A 20,599-nucleotide genomic window follows, 5' to 3' on the forward strand; every position below is an offset into this window, starting at 1 on the left:
TATGCTTCTTTATTTTTTAAATCAAATTTTAATAATATACATACAAAAACCAAAACAGATTAAAAATTATTTTCAAAATAGGTTGGATAAAAAGAAAGAACATAATTGTCTAAATTTTTTTTGATGCTTTCTTTATTTTTTTTAATCAAATTTTAATAATACAAATACAAAAACAAAAGTAGATGAAAATACAATTTAAAAAATTATTTCCAAAATTTTAATCTAAAGATTTGAAAAATAATGGTAAAACCAGTTCATAGTATGAAGTTTTAAATCAAATAGTAAAACCATGTTTGGTACATGGGAATTAGAAATGAAAATAAATATTTTGTTTTCATTCATATTTCTTCTATGAATGAATTTGATAATTTCCATTCTTATGTTTGGATGCATATAGGAATATAAAGTTGAAATAATAATTTGTTTTCATTTTAATGTTAAGTAAAACCAGAAACGAAAATGAAAAAAAGAAGTAAATCGCCAATAGTATTAGTATATATGGTTTTTTTTTTAATTTTTATTAAAAATATCCTTAAGATTTTTTTTTGCTAACTAATAAAAACATATTTAGGCATGTGATTTAAAAATAAAATTATTTAAAAAAAATTCATACTACTATTTGTTGTTCTTTAAAAATAATTTTAAAAACAAAATAAAATAGAGAATTATTCTTTTTTTTTTTTCACTAGAGAAAATGAATTTTAAATTGAGACTTTATATTGAATTTAATAATAAGTTTAATAATTTTAAAAAATAATTTAAAACTTCGAAAAAAAATATAATGACTATAAAAAATAATATACATAATTAATGTTTTAAATTCTTTAATAAATCTTGTAATTTTTAAGAATAATTTGAAATAGAAAAAATTGATTAATTAATTATAAATAAAATAAAATAATTCAGATTGTCATCTCCATAATTGATTAATACATCTATGCATATAATAAAAATTTTGGGTCATTTATACCTGAAAAAAATTAAATTTTATTTATTTTTAAATTCATTTAAAATAGAATAGAATTAGAAATTATTAATTTTGATAATTATTCTGTATTTAAAAAAAATAATTATGTTTTTATAAGATGTTAATATGCATATTTTATAATATTTATAAAAGATATAAAATCATATAAATATTATTAAAAATTATTAATTTTGAATTATTTATTATTCATTTTTAACAAAATAAATCAATTAATGTTAATATATATACTTTTATAATATTTATAAAAGTATAATTTATAATTTTATTATATTATTAATATTTATATTTTATTTAAAACAATTTAATTTTAATTTTTGTAATTAAAAATTTATTTTTGTTTTTAATTGGACATGAATTAAATTTAGTTTACATTATATAAATTAAATTTATAATTTTTGGCATGAAAAATTATTTTTAAAAATAACTTATCTAAAATATATTAAATTTATAATTTGTGTTTTCTACGAATTAAAATGAAAAATTATTTTTTAAAATAAATTATCGAATTTGTTTTATTTTTTTAATTTTTAAAAATAATTTATACTAAAATATCAAAATACTCATAATCAGGATGAATTGAAATATCATTTAAGTTATCAAAGAATTAGGAGTGAGGGAGAAAAAAAATAAATACCCCTTCTCACTCCCAATTCCCACGTACCAAACGCCCCATATTGGATTTGATAGCCATATATATTGTTTTATCCTTACCATGGCGAATCACTTCTCAAAATAAATAAGGCTGTCGTTTCAACAGCTAGGGAAAGGGACAACAGAAGCACCACCAAAATGTGGTATTTCCTTCCATGGCGAAATGCAGAAGGCTCGCTCCTGAGATGATTTTCATCTTCAAGTCAAAAAGCAAAAAGAAAAATAACAAGGATCTGGTGGAAAAAATGAAGAAGAAAAATAGATGGATCCCTCAAGGATCTGGTGGCTATGAATGCCACCATATTGACAACACCCATGTGGGAAACTTTTTCTCTTATTATCATCTATACAAAGTAAAAATTCAATTCTAATCAGAACTAATTATAATCCTACATCTCCAACTGAAGATTCCAATTTCTAAATTTCTAGAGCTAAATCTACTACCCTATGATCCCTAGAGAAAATATGAGAGAAAAATCGGTGGAGATAGAGAATCTTCTGATCAAGAAACTGCCACCCCATCTCCACTGCTATTCATGAGACAAAACCTGGTCGGCCTGGGCTGGAAATTCTTCCTCCTTCGGGCATCATGGCTAGATGGCTTGATGATCTGCATGAGGAAAGCCTTGAGAAGATTGGCCTTTGTAACCGTCTTTGGCTCCAACCTGTTAATATTTGCTGTTGATCTGCCACAAGGTTTGAGAGAGCCCCTGTGGAGGCTGCACCGGAATGAGCCAGGGTGGGCAGTGGGAGAGCAAAGACATGTCCTTGAAGAAGAAGAGTTTTTGGTAGCCATTTCTGCATGCAGTTCCCCACTGGTTTGCCTTGATTCCTTTTTGTGTTAAGCCTGGATAAAGACGGGCCTTCATATTTGTAGCTTCTTTGAATGCTTGTACCAAATTAGCCCTGGCTTTCTTCGAGGTAGCACTAAAGTCCGAATGGGGTTTTAGTCATTTTCTTGGCTCATTTATGAAAATTAATAGAAGGGTTATCCAAAAAGGCTCCTCACATGCCCTGGCATGCGAGACATGAATGAGTACTATAATCATAAATACTTTGTTGTTTTATGCAATGAACTCTTTGAAAAAGGAATTTGGAAAATCACTTATTTAGAACGTAAGCTACTATTTGTTTCAAAGTACATACATTTTGAAAATAGAAGTTCTAAAATTTGTTTGATAACCTAACTAAACTTAGAAGGTTGGGTATGCCAAAAGCACTTTCATTGCAACAAATTTGGGCTGTCTTGTTTGGATCAAGTGGCTACCAGTTGGTTCTGATTAGTTGGGATTTGGTATCCCAATTCACAAAGAGGTGGTTATATACAAACATAGCCACTGTGGTAATCTAGATATAAGGTTCCATGACAGATTTGACAAATTTAGACAAGCATGTGAGAGCACCATCTTTAGATTTTCTAGGTATGATGGCCTACGTTTGCTAGTTATTTTTCTTTAAAAAAATATGAAAAGGGTGGTTTCTCTATACCATACTCATATGGTCAAAATTCATGCAAGTCACTTTCAACTTCATTCTCTACCTAAAAAGTCATGAAAAGTCTCACCTGTTGTTTTTATTTTCTCATGAAAAAGTCATGAAAATGATTTTTTTATACTTTTTTTTTTATAATAAAACCAAATATAAAAAAATTATTTTCTTCTGTATTTTTCTTTTCTTTCCTGGCAACCAAACATAAACTAAAAGTTGTTCAAAGCTTGATTTGAGCTGTTTTTGCCCTTCAATGTTTCATGAAAATAAAATCACTGCAACTGCAGCTGGGATTCATTATATTCAATGCATGGGTTGATTCAGTCTGTTCTCAAAAATCAAGGGGGAAATCTCAAAAATCAATCCAATTCTAGAGATTGGAAAGACAACCCCTTGGTTTCAAAATTAAAACCCTTTGTTTCCTTGAAATGAATGAAAAGAAAAACCCTAGAACACAAGGTTAGGTACTTCATTTTCATGGAAATTTTGGCCTGTAGCGGACCTGTTTGTCTGTCACATAGCACGCAGATGGGGTTAATGGATTTGTGATTGCAGCTCCTTATTTAATAACCACATAGCCAGAGCTTGACACATGTGACCTCCACTTGCTCACGCATGCAGCTTTATATTTTGACTAAAACAGTGAGGAGGGAAGGTCTACATATATGCGCCAGATTTTCGATGACAAAACCAGGTGCTCTTTGAACCATTATTTATGGAAGGTGTGAAGTTTTACATGGTTTTGATTACACTATACAATACTTGGGCACATAGAAATATTAGACAGGACTGGCGATTCTGTTGAATTCTTTTGCATAGCTTTATACTAAAGAAATGGAGCACATAGATTCATCTGGGTGTTGAACTTTCTTGCTCCTTTTACCAATGACAAAACCAAAGTGCATTTTTTTGAAGTTTTGTGATGAATGTGTGGTTTTGTACATAGTAGTTGACGGGGTGGGAGCACATAGAATTAGAAGAGTGGTAGGTGTTGATTCTGTTGAAGGCAGAGAGTGGTGCTCACGTTTTCCCACCATGTTTCCTGATCTTGTCCCCTCCCATGTTGATTCCTCTCAGGCTATTGAGTAAACAATTGGTGAAGTAGTAGATGTTTTCATTTTTATGGGTGCCATGGTTTTCAATCTCCATAATGTTGTCTAGTGAGTTGTGCAAATATTATAAAGGCTTCATTTGTTGCTATTAAGATTGAGAACTATTTTAAGTAATAGGCCAAAACGGCTAGCCCAAAATTGGTTGGATGGTACGAAATTTTTATGGATTAGGCTTTTTAGTACGAATTATTTTATATATATAAATGATATACAATAACATAAAAAAAAAATCATACCCTAATTATATTTTATTAAATGTATTAATCTTAATTAACTTAAAAACTATTAAATGATAAAAATACCCTATGGAATAAAAATTATTTCTTAATTTATCCTTATTACAAATTTTATTAAATTAATTAATCTTACTTATCATCCTTTTGTTACAAATTTAAATTACTAAATAAAATTAAATATAAAAAATTCATATATGAAATAAAAATCATTAAATAATGTTAAATGATATAAATTCCACAATTCTTTTAAAGTCTAATCCTAAAATTTCTTATTCCTATCTGTTTCGTTGGTTGAATCTAATATTGAAATTTCTCAATTTACATTCTTCATCCTTAATGCTTGTCTAATTGTTCATTTTTAATTTAATTTTCCCAATATCATTACTCCTTTTTCCAATCCACCATGTTCTCTCATCCTTCACATACAATTATTCTCACCGTTGTCCACATTGTTGTTAATTTGTAGAAAGTTAGCATTTTGAAGATATCAATGTTGCAATGACCATGTTTTAATCCCTATTTGTAGAAAGTTGGCATTTTGAAGATATTGGCTCACATCCCGATGTGGGAGTTTGTTTGGTCTCACAAAGGTTATTTATCTATTTAATCCCATAATTTCATAGGATATAACAAGGATATTGTGGATGTTTGTTTGCATAAGAGGTAATTGTGATATTTTACTCGAATAGGAGAAAAAGTTTTTGGTATTATATATATGTATAAACTCTTTTTAACTTAGATTTTAAAATTGTAGGGTTTATTTGACATAAAGTGGATAATATCTACATAATTGAGAGTAATTCATTACAATATATCTTTTCCAAAACACCAAACACACACAATTCTTTTCCAAAACTAATATAAATGAATTCTTAAAAACAAATCATAAAAAGGAAAAAATTCATATTTGATAAAAAATTAATTCTTTTCAAAAACACCAAACACACTATTCTTTTCCAAAACTAATATGAATGAGTTCTTAAAAGCAAACCATAAAGAGGAAAAAAAATTCATATTTGATTAAAAAAAGATGTAATTTAATCATCAAAATCCTTTATTTTCTTTGAAAATTTGAAAACAAATTATGAAAACTATTAGTGCGATAGACAAATAGATTTAAATTGACAACTCTATTTCAAATATTCTTGAATTCGAATTTATTTACTTATCGGGTATTACATTGACTTTGAAAACACATGATTATTGCTAATTGATTCACAAGGTTGTTCAAATAAGTATGATTAAGTTGTTTGGCTTGTAATGATATGCATAAGATATATTATGAGCTTTGATTCATAACAATCTTGCAATTAAATTGGAAAAGCCAAAATTAATAAGCAGTCCTCGATCACTTATAAGGAGTGCTCAAATGATCATAGAGCTCAAGCACCCATAAAGAGCGCTCAAGCGCCCATAAAGAGTGCTCAAGCATCTATGCTATATTTTTTGCAAAGCTTTCCTATTTGTGCTAGTTTTTTGGTTTTTTTTTTACTACTACACATTGCTCAACTCTTTAGGGTTTTTCATCCATAAATATACCTATTGGTTATATTTTTATATGATACAATGTTTTAGAGTTTACTATTATTATCTCTACAAATCTTTGACACTTTTAAAGCTTTTATCTTGCTCAAATTTGCCCATGTTGGTTGATTGCATCTCCTCAAATTAATGAGGCATTCACTAAGGAGCATGTGGGTGTTGCTTTGTAGATGTGAAGGCTAGTGTATGTTTTGGCTAGTATAAGATCCTTTTCCAAGGTAAAATTGTGTGCTCATTTTTTTTGAATTAATAAATTTGCTCTACGATTGATGGATCTATAGTCTTTATATCTATAGAGTTTTTAGTAGATTTTATAAGTGTTTTTTCTATGTACACATCTCGTAACTTGTGTAAGTTTGTTTTTCACTTTATTTATTGCTTATATATATTGATCAAAGAACTAATCAATATCTTAAAAATCGAATTCTTGGGCTATGAGAAGAGGCTTGCCTATTCAACCCACTTCCCCCTTTTGGGAACTAAGATTAAAATTCGTTAGTATACTAGACTAGTTAGTTTAAGTTGAAAATTTTGTTCTATGCATTCCAGATTTGACTTTATATGCTATGAAAGATTTACAATGGTTTTGAAAACTTAAGATCATGATTGATTCATTCATAAGACAAATTATAAGTACAATTAAGTTATTTGGAGTATAGTGACATAAATAAGACATATAATGGTCGCATAAATTTATTGGGTAAGAAAATGAGATTTAAAAAGGAAAATTATAAAGAAATGCTCAAACACCCATTGAGACCGCCCATTGCAAACATTAAGATATCAACTATAAATACATTTTTTTTCTTGCTTGTATTGATCTTTCTTGCTTTCTTTCCCTATCTTTGTTATTTTTATGATTAAAAGGAGGAAAATTCATGATGATCATTTTTTATATATGATTGTTTGTTATATGGATTATGACCTATACATTAATATTATATCATATGCAGGAGAATCAAGATGGATATAGATGAAACATACATGTACATATCAATGTCATGAATGGTCCTGCCGACGGTGAGAGAGATTGATGGGTTTTTTTTTGGGAAATAAAAAAAAGAAAATAAAAAAAAAGAAAAAGGAAAAAAAGAAATGGAAGGAAGGAAATGAGGGGATGTGTGGTAGTGTAGTGTTTGGAGGAAGAAGAGCAAGTGGAATGGGGAGGGAAAAAAATAGGGGTCGGCCACTACCGTGTGTGGGAGTTGGGGGAGTAGGGAGAAGATAAAAAGAAAAAAAAAATGAAGAGCAGAGATGAGGAGACGACCACCCAAAAAATGGGAACAAAAAATGAAAAGAAAAAGCAAACATGAAAGTAGAGAGAATTGGGAAGAAAGAAGAGAAGAGGGGTATAGGTTTCACGTGAGGGGTATGGGCATGAGAGAGAAAGAGTGGGTGGGGGTGGTTGGGAAGGTAGGAAGAGAGAGGAGAGGAGAGAGAGAAAAGAAAGAAAAAAAGAAAAGGAAGAAAAGAAATAATAATAATAATAATAATAATAATAAAAAGTAATAATAATAAAATAAAATAAAATAATATACAAAATAATAAAAACCAATACTTAAATTGTGAGTGGGTAAAAAAAAAAACATATGTAATCGGGATTTAATTTTAAAAGTAAAATTGGGCTAAAAAATAATATAAAAATAAAATTGGGATAAATTTTGTGGTTTACACTTAGCTTAAAACCTTAAAGTGACATGATACCATAAAGAAAATTGTAATTGATTTTTCTTAATTCATTGAGAAAAAAATAGTTTTATGACAAACTTCAATTGATAGTGAACAATTTGAAATGAGTTTACTAATAGTTACAACAAAGTTCTTCTAACTGTCTAGCATTGAACAAGTAACAAGAAAAAAAATTATGCATTTTATAATGAAACACAATTTTCATAATGATGAGTAGTCTATGCTTTGAAAAGCATGTTTAAGGCATCGACCACTAATTTTTTTTTTTGAGAATATGTTTTTATTACAAATAGTTAATTTTCTATTCAAATGTTAAGTCCTCCAACTTTTTCCCGAGATCATGGATGTAACATAATGTGTCTATACTGTGTTTGGATTGTATGTATGTACGTAAAAATAAGTTTTTTATTTTTAAGTTTTGAGTGGTTGTCATGCTTCCATGTGGAGAGTTGAAAAAGATCAGTTGAAAGAGTTGAAAATAATGGATGCAAAAGCTCTCTTATTTATTCAACAACGTGTTGGTAACATCTTTCCAAGAATTACGAGAACTTCAAAAGCTAAAGAAGCATGAAACATCCTTTAACAGGAGTTCTAAGGAGATAGAAGAACTTGATCAGTAAAGCTTCAAGCTTTAAGAAGAGAGCTAGAAAATATGAAAATGAAGGAGAATAAAACTATAAATGAGTTCTCTTCTAGATTTATGGAGTTAGTAAATCAGATGAAGTCATATGATGAAGAAATTAGTGATAGAAGAATTATTGAGAAACTTTTGATCAACCTACTTGATAAATATAACCCAATTATGGTTGTGGTTGAAGAAACAAAAGATCTCTCATTGCTCAGTGTACAAGAGCTATTTGGGTCTTTAAAAACTCATGAATAGAGATTATTGAGTCATTCTGAAAAAACACTTGAAAGTGCGTTCCAATCTAAATTAAGCCTTAACTTTAGAAATGTTGAAGGAAACTATAAGTAATGAAAATAGAAGTGATTCATCCAGAGGTGGTGATTAGTGAATGTCAAAGGGAAGACATAGTTGGCATCCAAACTAAAGTGAGAACCAAGAACATCAAAGATGTTCTTCTTGTACTAGTGTGGGACAACTAGTAGAACATGGGTACAAACTTCACTTTGAAGATAATGAGTGCATTATTTATGATAAGGAGTAGAGAAGAAATTTAGTGAAGAAAATCATAAATATAGAGAAAAATATAAGCTTTCCAATTGTCTCCAAATATGCTGAAAATGTGTCTTTGAGAATGGAAAATGTTGAAGAAGCTTGGTTGTGACATAGAAGATTTGGGCACTTGAACTTTAATAGAAGATGCTTTGTTAAAGGAAGATGGTACAAGGATTGCTTAACACCATTGAAGAAAAGAATGAAGTATGTGAAGGTTGTGCTTTTGGGAAGGATTATATACAATCATTTCCAAAGGGAGTTGCTTAGAGAGTAAAGAAGGTATTGAAGCTAATTCACACTGATATATGTGAGCCCATGTCAACACCTTATCAAGGCAATAACAAGTATTTTATATTGTTTATTGATGATTTTACAAGAATGACTTGGGTGTTCTTCATGAAGTAAAAATCAGAAATGTTCTCTATTTTCAAAAAATTCAAAAGTTTTGTTGAAAAGCAAAGTGGTTGCTACATAAAGACCTTGACAAGTGATAGAGGAATGGAATATACTTTAAGCCAATTTGCTAATTTTTGTGAAGATGAAGGGGTTGAGAGACAGCTTACTATTGTATATACTCCAACAAAACAGAGTAGTTAAAAGGAAAAATTAAGCAATTATGGAAATGGCTAAAGCTATGTTATATGAGAAGGGCTTGCCTAAAATTTTCTGGGGTGAAGCAGTTAACACTGTTATGTATCTTTTGAATAGATGCCAAACAAAACTTCAATTGAAGCATGGGGTGGAAGAAAGCCATTTGTAAGACACTTCAAAGTGTTTGGGTGCTTAGGTTATTCACAAGCATAAAAGGAAAGGAGGAGCACATTGGATGCAACAAGTGAAAGTGATTCTTTATGGGTTATAGTTCATAGTCAAAGGGTTATAGGCTATATAATTTGAAAACCAACAAGATGATCATAAGCAGAGATGTTATTTTTGATGAAAAAGCTTCTTGGAGTTGGGAATAAGGTAAAATTTGGAAGAAAGCAATTTTTGTTGGTGAACTTCAATAAAAAAGACTTGTTGAAAATGAAAATGACAGTACCTCAACTTCATTACCTCAAGACTCCCCAAGATCAATTCCTTTTATCTTCCTCAACTAAGTTTCCAACTTCAAGTTCATCATCACCATCCTCAACTCCAAGAAAAATGAGGAGTTTGAGTGACATTTATGAGAGATGCAATTTTTACATTATTGAACCTCAAAGTTTTGAAGAGGCAATAAAAGAAAAAGATTGGAGGAAAGCAAAGGAAAAAGAAATTGATGTTATTGAGAAAAATGAAACATGACAACTAGTTGAAAAGCTAAAAAACAAAGAAATCATTGGGGTGAAGTGGATTTATAGGGTGAAATACTATTTTGATGGTAGAGTTCAAAGGCTTAAAGCTAGATTGGTTGCAAAAGGCTACTCACAACAACCGGGTGTTGATTTCCATGAGACCTTTGCTCCAGTTGCTCGCTTGATACTATTAGAACTATTATTGCAGTGACTGCTAAAAAAGGTTGGTTGTTGTACCCACTTGACATAAAATTTGCATTTTTGAATGGAAAGTTGAAAGAAATCTATGTTAAATAACCTCAAGGCTTTGTTGTTGATGGTGAAGAAAACAAAGTTTACAAGTTGAAGAAAGCCTTATGTGGTTTGAAGTAAGCTCTCCATGCCTGGTACACTCAAATTGATAGCTACTTCATTGAAAATGGTTTCATTAGAAGCAAAAGTGAGCCCACCCTCTATTTGAAGAGCAAAGGTAATTCTGAAATCCTTATTGTTGCTCTTTATGTTGATGATTTGATTTTTACTGGAAATGATGAGAAGATGGTTGAAAATTCGAAAAAGAAATGATGAAAAAAATATGAAATGAGTGATATGAGATTGTTGCATTATTTTTTTGGGAATTGAAGTCTATCAAGAAGAAGATGAAGTGTTTATTTGCCAAAAGAGGTATGATGAACATATCCTCAAAATGTTTGGCATGGCTGGTTGCAATCATGTATCTACTCCTTTAGTTGTGAATGAAAAGTTGAAAGGTGGAGGGAAGATGGTTGATGAAACTCACTTTAGAAGTCTTGTTGGAAATCTCCTATATCTTACTACAACAAGACTTGACATCATGTAGATTCATGCACTCTTCTAGTCATCTACATCTTGGAGCAACAAAAAGAGTCTTGAGATATTTGCAAGGCACGGTAAAGCTTGAAATAAAAGATTTCAAGAATATTAAAATGAAGCTAATTGGCCATTGTGATAGTGATTGGGGTGGCTGTGTTGATGACATGAAAAACACATTGGGCTTTGCATTCTTCCTTGGTTTAGGTGTAACATCTTGGGTCTCAAAAAAGTGAGGTTTAGTGGCTCATTTCTCTGCTGAAGTAGAGTACATTTCAGCTTCATTGGCAACTTCTCAAGCCATATGGTTGAGAAGAATTTTGGAAGACATCAAAGAGAAGCAAAATGAAGCAACAAATCTACTTTGTGACAACAAATCTACTATAGCCATTGCAAAAAACTATGTTTTTCATAGTAGGACTAGGCTTATTGCAGTGAAGTACCATTTTATTAAAGAAGCTATTTCAAATGGTGAGGTTCAATTGATGTAGTGTAAACAGAGGAGCAAGTAGCTGATATCTTCACTAAAGCATTGCCTTTGGAGAAGCTTGTTCACTTCCGAAAGCTTTTGGGTGTAGAGGAACATCACATTAGTTGGGGGTTGGGGGGATGGGATTGTAAAATAATGTGCGTATACTATGTTTGGGTTGTATGTACGTAAAAATAAGTTTTTTGTTTTTATGTTTTGAGTGGTTGTCATGCTTTTGTGGAGAGATTTATTCAAGTTAAATCTCTTTGCATTTGGTTTTGAAAACTGCACACTGTACAACAAAACAACAGAACCGAGAAATACAAAGTGAAATAGGAAAGGGTTCTCAGTTTTTTTTTGGTGGACTGTTTTTAATTCCTCTGTTTCCAGGTGTTACTCTTCCATTTTCTTTCTGTAGCCATCCTCTGTTCTTAGGTTGAAACTACAGCCAACAATGGATACTAGTTTGACTCACTACATGGGTGCAGGTGGCTGTATCAATCCATTGCCTACTGTAGAAAACTTTCTTCTTCTCAGTCATTTTCTTCTATTCGAGGTTGTATCAATCCGTTTTGTAATGTAGGAATTAGCTTCTTAATTTTCTAACATTTCAGATCATTAGTATCCATGAGTCTAGCTTCTTAGATCATTTTACTATGAACGTGGAAGTGTCTTCCAATTCCATGGTTGTCAAAAATATACCCTAATATAAAAATAGCTCCTGTTGGTGATGGAAAATAGAGACTTCAACCAAAACAAGATTGAGCACAACAGGTGGAAAAACCTCTTATAAGAGGTAGAATGCGCAACAAAACAATTTTCTCATTCAGAATGGATTAGGTGAAGAGCCACACTAGATGCATTGCCAACTCTGGGATAAAACCCAATAAAAACTAATGTACAGTCAAGACATCTACTACAAACATGCTACAAGTTTAAGGGACCTTAATACAGACCCAACCTCCTATTGCAGGTGGTATAATCTTAAAACATTAATTGTCTGAATGGTCTAAGGTGTGATGTTACAAAACTATCAAGCTAAGAGATGTCAGCAGAATAAGCATACAAAACCTAAAATCCAACTAACATGTATATATATATGACTTGGAAACAACAAACTCCACAATAACAGTCCAACTTGAGAGTAAAAAACATGAACTCCAAAGCTACTTCTTCATTCCTTTCTGTAATTGTAGAGAATCTTGAGAAGGCATATCTGCATATTGTCTGATATATTCCTTACCACGCTTCAGTCTTGTATAGGATATCCAGATGATCGAAGAAAGCAATACTGCAGATGAGACCATAGTCAGCCCAATGTAGATCCATTCACTATACCGCCTCAGTCTAGGACAATGATCTTTAATGATGTCAGTGAAGGTTCTTCGAACAGAAGGGCAATCTTGCAGATCAACAAGGAATGGCCCATGGTGATACAATGCAGTGCTCACATTGGCTGCAGTACTCATCTGATTGTAAAATTTGGGGGTCAAACGGCCGGGAGTGGTGCATATACCATCTGCTGAAACTTCACAGAGGTACTTGTTCCATTCCTGCTTGAAATACAATGAAAGAGTTGCAATTTTGTTATGGATAATTTCCACAGAACAAGATTAAGATAAAAAGAATTTGGTTCTCCCAATCTCCCAAATAGTCTACTTAATCAATTATACATAGCCAAAAACTGAAAGGAGGTTCAATTACAAGTCATTCTTCCTTGGAAAAAAACCATTGTGTTTCTTATGTAATATGTTGTTTCAGCTTACCTGTGCGGCATTGTTGAAGTCTACTTCACCAGCTTCACAAACCCGGCGAGTCTTGTTCGGTTGATATGGATTACAGAGGACAGGCACCAATGGACCGGTCTGATTGTAGGAAACCGAAGGTTCCAGTTTCACTTGAGTGGGGAAATTCTTGTTCGACACATTAGTGATGAAGTTGTTAACCACATTCACCAATTGGAAGGTCACATCCTTGCTTTGAGCCAAGGTTTCTTGGGCGGTTGCATTGTCCACACAAGGGAGAATGTCATCTAAAGCTGTACGAGCTGTGGGATGTTGAACCCACTCGTTCATTGCAACGCACGTGTCTGCTGCCACACTGGAATGTAAAGAAGAAACAGTTCTGATTATGGCTTTTGGCCTAAAAACAATAACAATAGCCCTGATCTTGTTAACTGCCCTTTGCAACGATAACAGAACCTTAAAGAGTTCTTTACACTCTCATGCGAAACAGAAGGGATTTTATAGTAGCTTACGACAAAACTATCATATTCTATCTCAGAATCAATTGATCTTCATTTGTGGATCCACTACTGTGAAAAGCCTAAGTGATTACATGTACAAGTGGACAGTAACATAATTTTGGTCCAGCAGAACTTACTTGTGGAGAAGAAGAAATACGCCACACAAGATAAATGTGCCCGCAACGAGAATCCATGCTATGGTTGCCAAACTGCAATCATATGAAATCCAAAAGCATTTAGCGCTTGCAGAGCTAAAACTTGATACGCCTCAGAAACAGCATGGAAAAGGTAACAAATTGGAAATAAGAGCAGTTATGCGACTCACATGTATACGAGAAGCTGCAGGTTGAGAACAGAGCAGACTGCAGCCAATGGTCACAGAAACAAAGTGAGACAAAATCCTTAATGGCTTTATATAATTTAAAACTCCGATCATTTGAATGATGAACAGATCAATTCACTTACAGAAACCAGTGAGGGACAAGAGGAGCATTACAGCAGCAATTATAATTAATGCTAGTTGTCTGCAACACATAGCCATAGACCACTCTATATCAAAATTAAGCCTGTTATCATGTAAGGAACATACATAATGAACGAATTTGAAAATTTTTTACTCACACAGAATCTAAAACATATTGTATACTATTTGGATTGCTATCTTTCTTTTCTTCAAGAAAGGTGGTAGAAGCATTAATCTTTATTTGGATATTGTCAATGTTGGCCTGGACATTGGAAGGCATGAAATATTGGTCCACTCCAAGCTGCTTGGCTGTAGAAAGATAGTATGATACATTCTTAAGATTCTGGACAGTGCTGTTTGAGTGCTTCACAATGCACTCCAGTGTACTTGTTGTACTACTGTGGAACTTTCCCTGACCGGTGTATAGAACCACGCATCCAACACTGAAATGTGATCAATCAAAAACAATTCTGGAGTTAGACTGGGTCAATTCAAACATAGGTTCAACAGAAAGAGAGAGAGAGAGAGAGAGAGATTGCAACATTGTAGCAGTGGTGAAAAGCACGAGGAAACTAAGGGAGAGAGCGTTGGATTTTTTTTCATAGACATAATGCTGTCGTTGGCTGCAACAATGGCGTAAACAGATGATCAACAAGTACATGCCAAATCCCAGAAACCAGAATGCGGAAATGAGGAACAGGGGAGCAGCAGTGAACCCCACAGACTGCACAAAAAAACAAACATTTAGAGGGAGAAAAATGCAAAATGAAAGAAACAAACAACCCAAGAACAAAACCAAAAATTGATAAAGGCCAAGTGGAAAACAGAGATTAGTGACAATTTACGACAATTTTTTAAAGGTCAATCCAAGCATAATCCAGATGAGAGAAGGTTGAAGAAGCCAGGAACAAAAAACTCCAATGGAATTATCAAGTCAGAATCCTAAACTAGCATCCTCTCTGTTTGGTTAGTAAGAAACCAGAGTAGGAGAAAAAATTGTGAATGCTTTATTATATAAATTCCAAAAAAGAAAACTTCACCTGTATTAAGCCAAACAGTACTTGAAACCCGGTGTTAAGTGCAGGTGTCTTTTTAAGGGTGTTCCAAATAACAAAGAAAGCTAAAATTCAATGCTTAGTTCCTTTCCTTTTTTTACACTCTATCAATCAACAAGCCATCAAACATGGGTGAGACCTACAAAAAATCCTGGTGAGATGATTAACTCTAGAATTTGAAAGAAGGGAAGAAAAAAAAAGAAAGAATGGCAATCTTGAAGAATTTGGAAAGAAATTGAATTCTACTCTGTTAATTTATGGATGAGTGTGGCTTTTGAATCTCAGCCGTCATAAATATTGGGAATTAACTTTTTCAGTGATGAAAATTTTATCAATGTTGGTTTGAATTTTGAATTTTAAACGATTTGAACTCCAACTAATTTATTTTTCAAAGAAACAAGGCATCATGGATTCGAAGGAACTCACAGAAAAGTAGTTTCTGTTACTGATATTCCATCCGCCTTTATAGTACTTGAAATGATGAAGTGGGTCTATCCTCTTCGTTCTCTTTGCGGCTAATATCAAAGATGGGTTTCGTTCAGAGTCGCCATTCTCAAGAACTGACCTCCCGGTTTCCAAGAAAACGACACCATGTCCACCCAAATCGGCCATCCCTAAGCAGAAACGCAAAAGGTAAACATTTCCCAGAAACAAACAACATTCGATGATAAGAAGCAACGACCGCGTGTCCAAATTCGTGTACTTTCCTCAGTTTCTCGCCAACCAAACGGTTGGCACAGAAAACCCAGAAAGAAAATGGAAGATCAAACGATGGAAAAGAGAAAAGAGAGAAAAATACCCTCACTGTGCATGGCGTGTCGGTGAGGAAACTGAGTATTCTCTCCATGACAGCGTGGAGAAAAGGATGAAGAAATAAGAATAAAGGTGGCTAGAAGGAGAAATGAATTTGAGTTGATACAAACCATGATTAATGGTTTCTGCTTTTGAAAGCTTAGTTGGATCTCTGTGTGGAGTAGAGGGCAATATATAGAAAATGTGTTGGCGAAAAGGAGAGGTCCACGGTGCCGTTCAATACCCCTTTTTGGCGTTATACTAGAGAAGTGGGTAGTTGGAACAACGGCAAAGACGGGTACGATTTCAACTACACTCCAAGAGTGGATATTTGTAGTTGCCCTCTCCAAATATGCCAAGAACAGTCTCATAGAATTATTCTATATTTTATTGTAAAACTTCACAACATAGTTTGTCCTTAAAAACAATTTATATAAATATGCCAAGGAGTTGATAAAAGAAACGTTTAAGGGCGGGTAAACATATCTTGGAAATGGTTAGAAGTGTTTTCTAATATTTAAAAATAAATTTTAAAGATTTTAAAATATCATTTAAATGATTTTTGAAATAGCATTTGATTGGTATTATTTTCTCTAAAAATATTTCTAGTAGAATTGTTATGGACAAAAGCACTAAATATTAAAAATATTTTTATTTGAATCACTAAATGTTTGGTAGTAATTTTAAGAAGCATTTTTAATTTAATTTATTTTTAAAAACCCTTAGTTGTTTGGTAAAATTATGGTTTTAAAAACCGGATCGGACCGATTGGTCCAACGCCGCCAGTCTGAACAGTTCAATTGTCGGCTGGTTCGACTGGTCCAATTGTTGATTGATCACCGTTCCGATTTGATTATGTGATTTGAACCGTCCAAAGGCTGGATTGGCCTTGAACCATCGGAATTGATGATTAGACCAGTGAATCGGCCGGTTTCCCATGACCAGAACGGTTCACAGATTTTTTTTTATTTTTAAAAAATTTTTTTCCATCAAAATGACGTTTTTCTTTGTATGTTAGCTCCCCCAACCTTGCTCCCTTTCCGCCCTGCATGTCTCCGACTACACCATGTCGGAGCAACTGACGTCTCCAGAGTCACTGCCTCTGCACGTCAACAAGGAACCCATTGGATTTCAAATCTTCCATGTGAATCTTGCAATTTATTTATTTTTTCCTTTTTTAATTCAAACTATTCCTATATTTAGTCCTCACAATAGGCCTTTGTTTTCAACTAAATATATAATAACATGTATACCATGTTATTATTTGATTTATGAAATGAACCGAAATTGAAATAAATTTATTTTTAAAATAAAAATATAATATTTAATATTCAAAAAATGAAATCTCTCTCATCTTTAGTATTATGGAAAAAATCTCTTTATATTTATTTTTTAATAAATATTTTTATTCCTTTATTAACTATATTAATAATTAAAAATTAAAATTATACATTTCCAAATACTTCACAAAGTGACTAACATAAAAAATAAATAAAAAGCTCAATAAATAGAGTAGAAAATGTCAAAATTTAGGTAGAATTTATTATTTTTATTTCAATTTTTTATAATTTTAATAATATATAAAATATATATTTATGATGTCATGAGTTATTTTAATCAGTAACTTTTTTAGTTGAATGACAAGTCTGATCTTGAAAATATTAGGTAAAATTTAGGAAACAATTTTAAAAATCTAAAAAATCATTTGTAATATTGAAAAATCACTTATAGTATTTTTTAAAGGAACATTTGATAGATGATTATCCTAAAAACACTTCATAGAAAGAAAAAAAAACTTCCATTAAAAGCACTTTGAATAGAAACATTCTTAAACACATTATACTAAAGTACCTAAATAGAAACTCACCACTTTAAGAGTCCATTTTGCATTGATTTTAGAAAGTGTTTTTAGCCTAAAAAAAAATATTTTTGGAAAAAAACTAGGTATTTGACAAAATTTAAGAAACACTTTTAAGAATTAAAAAAATCATTTGTAATGTTGAAAAATCACTTGTAGTGTTTTCTAAATAAGCACTTGATATGTGATTTTTCTAAAAACATTTTCAAGAAAACACACTTAAAGCACTTCTGAGTATAAACTCTATCAAACATACTCTAAATATCAAGTATCCACCATATTTTGAAAAGATGAGAAGATTCATGCTTTCTCCCTAAAAGAAATAAATATATTTATATGTTTAATAAGAGGATTCATGGTTTTTACCCCCAAAAATAAATTATAATTTTATAAAAAAATGAAAACGATCCTTATTTTTATAAGTTTATTTAATATAGCTTAAACATTCCAAGAATTGAATGGCATAATATCAATAATAATTTCTAGTACTTCTACTTAGACACTTATTATCATTAATATATCATAACAATAGGAGTTTTTGTATTTGTACTTCTACAACTATATGAATTCACATGTTAACATTTATCCTCGATATACACTACAACTGATAAAGTTTGACATAATTCATGAATACAATACGAACCCAATACACTTTTCATGGGTTTGGGTTGAATATAAATGAGTTTTGATCAAATTTGTATTAACCAACATAACCTGTTTAATAAATAGATAATTTTTAGGTCAACTTGTATAACACGAATTTGACCCATATTGACTCATTTAATAATCCCGCTATTATCCTAATTATATTTTTAAACCATTTAACTCATATTTGACTCATTTTAAAATTATTTTTAAATAAATAGGTCAATTGAATCATAAACATGCTTGGTTGATACATTAATCATAGAGACATATACAAGATCTAACTTAACTTGATTATTAAATAGGAGGACCCGATTATTAAATGAGTTATAAGATGTGTTATTTGTTTAATAATTAAGTAGTATATAGGTTTATATTTTTGACACAATTATTATTTGTATTGGGTTTGGATTGAGCTATGTAGTAGAATACTTAAGCTTTGACATGATACAAATACGACCCACCAACACAAATTGTCACCCCTATTATACACTACTTGTTATAATTAATATATCAAATTAGAGCTCATTTGAGTTGAAAGAGAAAAATAAAAAATTTAAATGGAAATTATATGCCAAGCAAAGATATTGTTAACCAAACCATACACACGAATATAAAATAAAGAAAAAGACAAGATTTTTAATATGGTTCGACGATCAGTATGATCCCTACATCCATAGAGTGTACCAACACTTAACAATACGCTAATTAGAATGAAAGAAAAGAGTTACAAAGGTGAAGCTCTCGAGAAAAAATCTCTCAATTATGGTCATACTCTCTCTAAAAAATCAAAACCCTAAAATAAAAGGGTTAAATATATAATAGGGCAAACTCGTCAATCAACATATAAAAAAGACAAAAAAAAATCTCCAGGGGGCACTGCCTCCTTCAATCCCTGCAAGCTAATTGGACAACTTGATCCTTGCGAGCTCATCAGGAAGCTCGATCCCCGAGAGCTAACCGGATAACTCACCGCCAACATCCTGAGTGAAGTACAATAAAACTGATTTAGGTTTTACGGTCCAACAAATATCATAATTAGGAGTTTAAGAAAATATAAACTTTTTATTAAGTGAAAATGTGAAAAGAATTCATTCATATAATTGACCCTTCCTGTACTGGGTAAGAAAAAGTTTCCTGAAAGAGAAAATCTTGTCCATTATAATAAACAAGTTTGTTCACATCTTTTAAAGGTTGTAATTTGGATTATATGGACTTTGGAAGGCATTTTAAAATGCATTTTCATTCCATCAAAAGTTACAGAATTAGAATGGAATTTATTTTAACATTTTAAAAATCCATCTTGTATCTTAATTCTTACTATTGCACTAACAGCAAAAGGAATAAGAGAATTAAGAAGAAGAAGAAGAAGAAGAAGAAGAAGAAAGCTTTTAGACTCTATTTGAAAGAAAGAGATCTGAAGATAAAGGAAAACGATTAAATTAAAATATCCAATATTTGAAATACAAAGGAATTTGTTAAGAAAAAATCTTAAATGATTTTGTTGGCAGATTTTTTCTCCCTTTTTTCAAATGTGGAATTTGATTAAATCTCATTCTCTATAAGGCAATAATGTGTTTTTTGGTCTTCTTGTATTGCCAAAAACTTACTACATATATATTTTCCAGGGATTTTATTTAACATCATTTAGGTACAGTTAACATCCAAATATGATAATGTGAGTCTTTTGACTCTTCACATTCAATTTGGAATATTTATTGTTCTTGTGTGAATCTTGTCCTTCTCTTGTCTAACTCTGATCTAACCCCATTGATATAAGTTTTATTTTTTATTTTTTTGGCCTTGTGTCTAACTCGGGCAACAATCATCCTTTCATTTCTTTAAATGATTTTCCTTTTTTTTTTTTTTAAAAAAAATCAAAATATTACAAAGATTTTTTTTTTTCCAATTAAATCTTCATATTTTTTGGGTAACTCGGTCGGGGGTGAGTTCTTCAAAGTCTTATTGTAGACGTGCCCATAGAGGAGACATTGTTGGAAGTTAATAATCGAGGTTGAATTTTTGAGTGACTATTGATTTTTTAACATGGAGGCAATAACAACTTTAGTAGGATATGTGAT

At 31.5% G+C, this 20,599-nt stretch overlaps 1 protein-coding gene across 1 annotated transcript; it reads right to left on the reverse strand.

The window, feature by feature from the left end:
* Positions 1-12,329: 12,329 nt before the first annotated feature.
* Positions 12,330-16,184, reverse strand: LOC117922652. The gene is made up of 9 exons (XM_034840826.1): positions 16,023-16,184; positions 15,650-15,837; positions 14,711-14,892; positions 14,327-14,611; positions 14,171-14,229; positions 14,031-14,067; positions 13,843-13,914; positions 13,227-13,560; positions 12,330-13,013 (listed from the first exon to the last, which is right to left on the reverse strand). The coding sequence occupies exons 1-9, from the start codon at positions 16,147-16,149 to the stop codon at positions 12,627-12,629; spliced, it is 1,671 nt and encodes a 556-aa protein (XP_034696717.1). The 5' UTR covers positions 16,150-16,184; the 3' UTR covers positions 12,330-12,626.
* Between the last annotated feature and the right edge of the window lie 4,415 nt (positions 16,185-20,599).

This window comes from Vitis riparia, chromosome 9, assembly GCF_004353265.1.
Source record: "Vitis riparia cultivar Riparia Gloire de Montpellier isolate 1030 chromosome 9, EGFV_Vit.rip_1.0, whole genome shotgun sequence".
NCBI classification, from domain to species: domain Eukaryota; kingdom Viridiplantae; phylum Streptophyta; class Magnoliopsida; order Vitales; family Vitaceae; genus Vitis; species Vitis riparia.